The sequence below is a fragment of the Brassica oleracea genome, chromosome C5 (genome assembly GCF_000695525.1).
Source record: "Brassica oleracea var. oleracea cultivar TO1000 chromosome C5, BOL, whole genome shotgun sequence".
Taxonomy (NCBI): Eukaryota; Viridiplantae; Streptophyta; class Magnoliopsida; order Brassicales; family Brassicaceae; genus Brassica; species Brassica oleracea.
The window spans coordinates 40930326-40939856 of NC_027752.1; the positions used below are offsets into that span (position 1 = coordinate 40930326).

The following is a 9531-nucleotide window of genomic DNA, read 5'->3' on the forward strand; positions in this document are numbered from 1 at the left end:
TGTAGCTAAAATGTAAATACAGTACAATACCAAATCTTTCGATTCACAATTCAACTGAACAAAAACACAATAGAGAGTCGTTCAATTTCGAATACATTTTTTCAGTGAATTTCAAGAGACAGTTCGGCCATAGCTTAAAGATGCCAGGTAGAGATTCTTTCCCCATTTTTCCTGCATTAGATAAAAACACAATACACAACATCTCAGGTATTGTTAATGGGAAAGGAGAACCAAAAAAAGTCTTAGGAGATTTGAGTAATCTCTACTCACCTTGACATGTGTGCTAGGGAACTGAGAGGTACGCAATGTCTCTTGCGTCTCATCAGCCAGTCTACGCCGTGGGATGCTTAAAATTAGAGCAGCTTGATCAGTTGTTGCTGCGGTTGATGTAATTCTGTATCCACCATCCCAACGCCTGTGGACGCCTTCACTCGGATACAGAAAATCCAGTTCCACAACCTGCAAAGAGAGATAAATTGGAGACTTTATGAACCAGAAATCAAAACGATAAATCAAAAAGCGAAGGAAGATTAAGAAGTTATCTCATCTAACCTGCTCACTGTAACCAGAATTGCGGGACATAACAACACCCCATCGACTCCCAGCTGTTGCCATAGAGGTTACATGGAAGCCTTCTCTCCACTTCTTGTTTATCCACTTGAATGGGAATGAATCACTTACTTTGTAAGACTGCTGTGAATACTGCGTACCTTCAAAAACCCAAATTTAAAACAAAACATAGCCATAGTTATTAGCAAACATCCATAATTAAAATACATTCACGAAGAAAACATATAAAAGTTTTAATGAAAGCAGGAAATAAGTATATACCTTTTGACATGACAACTAAGGAGCTTCCATTGGTTGCACCAGCAATAGAACTTATGTAGTAATTCTTCTCCCACTGTTCCATTATCCATTCCTGAGACAGAACAGAGTTTACTCTCACATAATATCATCTTGAACAGAACAAAGACCTAAGAATAATCAACAGAGAAGCACTGGACCAACCTTATGCAAGAAGACAGGAGAAAGTTCGTAGACTTGGTTTGTGAAGCCAGTTCCAGCATCCATTATTAATGCCCATAGATTCGAACATGATGATACACAGCTTATTAACAAACCATCTGCGATACCTCTCTCGATATGCTGTGCCAGCCTTGAATCAGCTACATTATAATGGTACCTGGTTGCACAAGTAGATTATTAATCTCAAATTGTTTTTACTGCAGATACATTGAAGCTAAGAATAAAGTCGCAAACGCAGACTCAGTTGGAGACTTTGACTTCTCACTGGAGGCAGCGGATAGATCAAGGACACTTGCAAGTTAACTGACTGTATAAATTAACCATAAACTTTTTGGTTACCTCTGCTTCATTGGTTGCCTGGCATTGTAAATCGATATCCATTGTGTTGCAGGGACTCCTAGACGGACTTTTTTCCTAGGGGCATCTTCTTCTTCTTCCCCAATGCTCAACCTACCTCGCTTCTGTCCAACTTGAAAAATGATCTAGCACAAGAAAAATACAAGACATCAAACAACAACTCTAATATGAATAATAGGAAAAAAGTAAAGATGTACAGCATGAAAACGTCACCTTTTGAGCACCCTCCGTGTTAATAGGCCTAATTGCCGGGTTTTCCCCCAAGAGTTCTTGAAACAGAGATACTAACTTCCCATAGTTAGGTTCCTCGTCAAATTTCATATTTACCACGATCTCAAGAAATTGCTTGAAAGGAGCGGGACAGAAACAACAAAGCATATCCGGCGATGTTGCCATCTTCTTTTTGCAAACGAGGAATGACTTGTTATCTCCCTGAAAATTGAGCAAGAGAAAGGATTAGCAGAGAAAGAAGCACGCTAAGAACATCATTTTACAAAACAAAAAGATACGTCTGCACTACCTGATATCCTTGCCATGGCAATCTACCTCGGTGAAGGAAGATCAGTGTATATGCCAATGATTCGAGATCATCCCTTCTGCTAGCAGTTCTCCCCAAGTGAGCATGTGCACTTGCGTATCTAACTGTCCCCCTACAAAAAAAAAATTAAGCAGAGAAATATTCAATAAAAGAGTAAGAGTGAATATAAAAATCAGAACTAGGTAACAGTTGGAAGATTAAATCATTACCTAAACATATCGGGACGTTGGTCATATTCAACATGTTGTCCGTTACCACCTCCTTCTCTCCACTTTGTTGCTGCAAAGTTAGTTAAAAAGATGAGAAAGGTAAATAAGTACAAGGAAAAAATCACAGAGATATTGAAATCAACTAACCTAGTCCCAAATCAACAAGAAACAGCTTTTTCTCTTGAGACGTGGAAGGCTGCCCGAGTAAGAAATTTTCTGGCTTAACATCTCCATGCACATAACTGAAACCAAAGCAAATCAAAACTTGTTAAGCTTGTTAGCAGAGATTAAACATACAAACTTAGAGATACCGAAACAGAGATTAAACATACAAACTTAGAGATACCGACGCTCAAAATAGATATAAGAAGAAACGTTGGGCAACCAATATAACTAGAAAAACAAAAAAGAAGTTCAAGTACAAACCCTTTAGCATGCATCTTTTCAAGGATGGACAGTGATTCAACTGCAATGCAAGCTACCATTTCCGAGGACATTCTGCTAAGACGGGAAAATATTGTGAAAAAATAATGAACCAAGTGATAAGAAATCTCTAAGGTTGTGTAATGGAGACTCACGCTTGCCCTGAAGTATTCCATATATCCCACAAGCTAGGCCCGAGTATGTCCATTACCTAAGGTTAAAAAAAAAGCATCAACAATCAATCATACTGCACGAGAAAAGCAGAAAGGAGAGAAGAGAAGAGAAGGGGGATCCAGTACCATAATATAATAGTCTCCTTGTCTCCCTTTGAAGTGCACTCTAGGTACTCCATGGCTGCCACCCAACGTACTGATCACAACAACAAAAAATATGTTAATTTCACATATCAATCAAGGAATTACCTTAAAAATCCAATCTCTTTATAAAAATAGTAAGAAAGACTAAGAGAAACGAACACCCACTTGTACACCTGCCACTCATGTGGAGGACCATAGTTGCAACCCTTGCTGCTTCGATGCTCAAACTTCAGAGCAACCTACAAGAGAAATTAGAGATGTGAGACAACCGCCACAGTAAAAAGACAGACAGAGTTGCATTGCATTACCTCCAAGATGCTAGCTCCTGCACTACGATCATTACCACCACTAATACGACGTCCTACGAACACTTGACCAAAACCACCCTTCCCCAGCTTCCTCTCAACCTTATAAAGCGGTGATCCTCCAACTTGAACCTAAGAGACAGAATCGTTAGTCATTACACCAAAACTATACATTAACAGACTATCTCCGAAAAAGTTTTACCCTTTCAGGGAAAGGAGCAGTGTTTCCTTCTTCTTCCTGAGCCGCCGCCTTGTTAGAGCCACCACTATCGTTACCAATCGCCATAACTTCCTTCTCTTCTTCTTCTTCTTCTTCAACCACAACCTCTTTACCCTTCTTCTTATCGCTATCCTTCAGATTCTCCTGAAGTATCACCTTATCTTCCTCTTTCAATCTCCTCGCCGCCAATCTCGTCCTCGGCCTCTCTGTAACTCCGACGGCAACCGCTTTTCCGTTACTCTTCCTCTGATTCTTATCCGCAGGCTGTTGATTCGGAGCTAAAGCGTCGGGGACACGGCCACGGCGGACTCGACGGCGAAGCTCAGGCATAGCTCAAACCCCATGCAATCGAGACGGGACACCGAGAGTCCGATCATTATAGTCCTCCCAAGACGAAGGCCTTGCTCATTTCGGATTTGGAAAGCGATTTGATGTATAATCGGAGATCGATTTTCCGATGAGATTTTTTTTTGATTTTGGGCGAGATTAGGGAAGTTTGCGATGAAGAGAAAATGTTATGGAGAGAGGGCGATGTGGAAAATGCGGTATTTATGCCACGTCAGATATTACGAGTCTCTCTTTCGGAAAGAAGCAAACAAAAAAGGGAAATGAATTGATGTTTTTTTGTCAACAGGAAATGAATTAATTATCTTTCCTTTTTCGTCAAAAAGACTATTAAATTTCCTTTTATGAGAAATAAATTAACAAAAATTAATACTGCTGTCCGTGAGTCCGTGACATGCGGCGGTTCATGCAAACAACCGTTCACGTTTTTTGTTATGAAATAAAATGTGATTATTTTGAATAGATATTTTACTGTTCTGAGTAATTTTATTTTAGAAAATACTCTCGGATAGCACTAAAAAAGTTTCTGTCATAAATATAGACTCTAAGGATCAAAATGACCAAAATGTTTCATTAAAGAGGTAAGGGGTGGAGATTTGAAATTGAGATTTAAAATTTTATAAAATAAAAAATAAATATTAAAAATTTGAAAATAAAAATTTTAAAAATAGTTTCAAAAAGTATTTTCGAATTACAAAAAGAAAATTTGAAAAAAAAGAATTCGAAAAAAATTCGAAAAAATTTTATAAAAAAATTCGAATTTGAAAACATATAATCTAAAACTACCAAAAAAATTATTTTTTAATTATTTTCTTAATTTTTTTTTTATTTTTTATATATCTAGCGTATTAGGGTCATTTTACCTTTTAAATGAAACATTTTGGTCATTTTCCTCTTTGTGGTCTATTTTTGTGATCAAAACTTGAAAATGATCTATTTAGAAAAATTGCCATTTTATTTTTTCAAACAAAAGTATATACAGTACATAGCTAAAATATATATATATATATATATTAACGTCTCTTCGTCAGAATTCTCCAAAGACAACAAAATATTTATGTTCTAATGTTTTGATTATCAAGTGATTGGGCTAATCTAGGGATGGACATTTTATCCGTTAAATTTGATTCGATTCGTTATTCGTTTCGATTCGATCCGAAAATTTCGGATATCCGTAAACTTTCGAATCAAAGCAATTACTAAAAATCAATATCCGTTAAAATCGAAGCAAATCACAAATATTAAAATTTTGGGAAGGAATATCCGATCCTTTAATGTATAAAATTATATAATTATTATTCTAACATATGATTTGATAAATTATATTCACATTATTACTTATATAAAAGTATTACATAAAAGGAAGAGAACATATTTATGATAATTATAATTTTTTTCTTAAGTTTTGTGTTATTATAATTGTTAACTAAGTTAAAAAAAATTTACAAAATATGTAGATTCACTACTTCTTCAAGTTTTTAATGTATAAAATTATATAATTATTATTCTAACATATGATTTGATAAATTATATTCACATTATTACTTATATAAAAGTATTACATAAAAGGAAGAGAACATATTTATGATAATTATAATTTTTTTCTTAAGTTTTGTGTTATTATAATTGTTAACTAAGTTAAAAAAAATTTACAAAATATGTAGATTCACTACTTCTTCTAATTTTTATCATATATATCATGCAAAAAATATTTTACAAAACAAATTTTGTGTCAAATTTTTTAGATTATTTGTATTAACCAAAACATATGAGATATCCGTAAGTATTCGTAAATATCCGCAAATATCTATTTATTTTCCGGATATCCGTTTTTTCGAATATCCGTATTTTTCTGAAGCAAAGCAAATCAAAAAATTAGATATTCGTGACATACGAAGCAAATCACAAATACCTTCAAAAACCTGGATATCCGATCCGTGTCCAGGCCTAGGCTAATCATTCTGTTTGTTTAGTATAACAAACCTGAATAATGTAATCACTAATTAATTAATGATTCTCAAATCATTTGATACGAAATATAGAGCCTGCATGCCACTTGTTTTGACCCAAAATATGGTCTGTTTCATGTAGAAACACCCACTTTTTATTTTGTAAATGAAATAAAACCCATTACAATATACTATAAAACATATAATTAATTAAGTTACCCCCTCTCAACGATCAGACCACACAACGTGACATGCAACAAACGCCAAACAACAACCAGCACTCGTTAATAGCAAAATGTTCCTGAAGTAAAGACAATCACAATAAACAAAAATGCAAACACAATTATATTAAGCTAGCTAGTAGTGCATGACGTAACAGCTATACTCAACGGTAGCATCTCCTGTCTTTTGATCAAACCACATAGTCCTAGCCTCGACATAACCTCTAGCGAACCGGAACAGTCCACTTCCTCCAATCACTGGCATCTCCCTAACCTTCGTCAACACCTCGTTTCGACCAAGTATCGAGATCGTACTTCCGTTATACTTCCCTGTCTTGAACGCAAAGTTCATAACCATAAGCGCAGACGAGTCGTGCTGTCCCACCGCAGCGTATATCCCTTGGGCCTGGCCTACCAAAGTCGAGTTCACCGGGACCCCCGTGGTTAACCGGTTATCGATCACAGTGACGGCTCCAAAGAAGGATGAGTTGGAGAGAGGAGGTCTCAGCACGACCGAGGTAGGGTTTGAGCCGCTTTGGATGTCGTGCCAGTAGACACGGAAGAAAGTGAGTTTCTCTTTATGGAGGCCTAGGAGTTTCCGGTCAATGACTTTCGCAAAGTCATCGCCTTTTCCGGCGGAGACAACGGCTGCGAGAAGGAGGAGTTTGAAGGCGATGATGAGGATGAGCTTTGCCATATGTGAGGATTTTTGTATGAGATTTATTTCTCGTTGATATATGTTGTGTATATATAGAATAGATTACAGTCTAAACAGTACCAAAAGAATAAAAAGACGACGGCTTTTGTATTGTATTAATATAAACATGGGCGGAATCATTATTTTATTTTTAGTAGGTGATTTTCCCGTGCTCATGCACGGATATAATATTTATAAAATAAATATACTATAATAATTGATTGCTATTTATTTTTAATTTTAAATTAACTTATAATTTGTATGCAAAATTTATATTAATAACATTATATTACTTTCATTAGACATATGATTTTAGATATGTTATATCTAGTCGGTTTTGTTATTTTTCACAGTCGATTTAATTATCACTTAGGTATATTAGATTGCATCTATTTCTCTGAATTCAACTATAATATTTTTATTTTAAATATATTAAAATTAAGATTAATTTTATTATTTGGATTTATATTTGTTGTTGTCTTATATATGTAAATATATTTAAGGAAGTTGATGTATAACTTAAAATATATTGTGCTTAGAATGAAATATAAAATAAACCAAAGTGTCTGATTCCAAATTACATAAATTAATATAACGATAATATTCTACAATCTCATGCATATATATAAATTTTACAAAAGAACTAAATTATAACAGTTGGTTAATATTTTATTTTCATTTATTAATATGTTTTGAGTCATCCTCTAATTTACATGTATAAAATTATTTATTATTATAAAATTATTTATTCTTATTGTAGTTAAATCTATGATTTTAGATATTGAATTAGTCGAGTCACTCATGTTGTTAGTATATTGAGTTACATATATTCTTTCTATTTCAAAATGAAGTACAATTATTTTTTATCATCATTAAGTAAAATCAAATTAATTTTATCTATCGTTTAAATGTGCATGTAGTTTCATAATATTTATCAAATTATATGTTGATTTTTTTCAAAAAAATATATCAGAAAATAAAGCGATGATCAATATGAAGTTACATACATAAGTAACTAATACATGAGCTACCAAAAATATGAAGTGTATGTTACTTAATTGTTTTATGTAATCATGTAAGAAAATAGATAGATATATAAAAAACTATTTCTGTTACTTTGAAAATATATATTTTTGTATTGTTTAAAATTATGTTTTAAAAGAAATAATTTTTTTTCCTAATATCAAGATTATGTGTGTTTTTAATATCAAGATTATGTGTGTGAATGTTGTTTTATGAAATCACACTATATGCAAATAAATATTTTCATCTAAGAAAATATAGATATAAAAAAATATTTTATTACTTAAAAAGTATATTTTATGTTATTTAAAAATAATATTTAAATGGAATATTTTTATTTTGTGAACTTTCTTTTTTTAATGAAATCATATTATATATATACATATATTTTTGTTTTTTTTAACTTTATAAATGTTTAATGAAATTATATTATATATATACATATATTTTCGTTTTTAACTTATAAATGTTTCGTTTTTATTATATATGTTATTTGGAAAATATTAAAAAGGAAACTAAATTAAAAATTCAATAATAGTATTTAAATGTATTTTTTTTAATTCATTAAAGATATCAGTGTAATTAACCATCGTGAGAATTAACGTGAGCGCGACACATAAAAAATTGACTTCTCAAATAATATTATAGAGATTTGCGCCATGATTCGTATTCGCTGGAGGGGGAAAAGAAAGAAAAGTCGTATGAAGCAGCCAATATTGTTATTTTGTCTCTATCGAACTAATTATCTAAAAAATTGATTTTAAGGATGTTAAGTTAAGAGTTGATTAATTTTAGTTTTTTCTCTTAGGTTTAGAAACAAAACAAATCTGAACTAATGATTGTCCAAAGATCATTAGGTAAAATTAAATTTCATTTGAGTTATTCATCTAGGGTTAAGCACTTCTACAATAATACTTGGTGAAGAGGTGGAAAGTATCCATTGTCGTTTTATCTTGCTCATAATATGTTAGTGTTGAAACTCTTACAACGATCGTAGACTTGTTAATTATTCCCTCCCAACATGTTATTATTTTGAGCAATTTGTCATATTTACTTGGATCTTTGTTGACCAACTAATAATGATGACCAACGTGGCAGTGTACGACTGGTTACTAATGTATATTTTTTTTGTTAATTCGGTGTATCGACCTTTTCCTGTCCTTATGGTCTTCGGGTCTAGTTCATACTTCCAAGTCTTTTTTTAATCAACGCGTTATATGGTGATGATAGATGGTTTGGTGGTCATGATCAAAGTGGTTGGTGTACTTTTAGTTGCTGTCACGAGTTGTGAATTTTTCTATGTTTACACTAAATAAAATGTAGCTCTCTCTAATAAAAAAATACAACGTGAAATATAATCTGAACCCAAGATAAGTACTCATCTACTGAAAGCCTAGAATAATGTAACCCAAAATTAGTTTGAAACGGAAGAAGAATTATGATCAAAGGTTGAAGATGTTTCATGGGAAAGAGAGATCATAAGGGAATCATCATCGATGACATTTAACGCACCTCCCAATAGAGCTTTTCTAATGGTGGCAATGACATTTAGCGCACCTCCCTGACAATGGGTTCTAACACACCTCCCACTAGAGAATCTGTGACTGATAGGTTAGTTGTTGTTTCCTTTTAAGGTGTCTGATACTCCACAAAGGAGCGACTAGAAAGTGAAAGTCCTATGGAAGATACAAATACCCTAATTAACATGAGTAAGAAAATGGGAGATTTCAAGCTGGATGTGATGGAAGGAATTCACAGATTATTGTAATGCTGGGGGAGAACGGTATTGGGGAAACAAAATTCTTCCGGAGTTGGAAGAGTTCTCATCTTTGTTTCATCTCTCCATTGTTTTGGTTAGAATTTGAAGGAATAAAACTAGTATCCTCATGCAGGTAGAT

General features: G+C 33.2%; 2 protein-coding genes across 2 annotated transcripts; both read right to left on the reverse strand.

Annotated features, from left to right (window-relative positions):
* On the reverse strand, positions 1-3957 carry LOC106295805. Its single transcript, XM_013731792.1, has 16 exons — positions 3381-3957; positions 3182-3310; positions 3039-3112; positions 2856-2925; positions 2712-2767; positions 2560-2631; positions 2281-2375; positions 2134-2203; positions 1907-2036; positions 1600-1818; positions 1369-1511; positions 1012-1186; positions 832-922; positions 553-710; positions 271-459; positions 1-171 (listed from the first exon to the last, which is right to left on the reverse strand). Exons 1-16 carry the CDS (start codon positions 3726-3728, stop codon positions 112-114), a joined length of 2079 nt encoding a protein of 692 aa, XP_013587246.1. The 5' UTR covers positions 3729-3957; the 3' UTR covers positions 1-111.
* A 1857-nt stretch (positions 3958-5814) lies between these two features.
* LOC106293342 (dirigent protein 7-like) lies at positions 5815-6673 on the reverse strand. The gene has a single exon (XM_013729011.1). The coding sequence runs from the start codon at positions 6608-6610 to the stop codon at positions 6050-6052; it is 561 nt and encodes a 186-aa protein (XP_013584465.1). The 5' UTR covers positions 6611-6673; the 3' UTR covers positions 5815-6049.
* Between the last annotated feature and the right edge of the window lie 2858 nt (positions 6674-9531).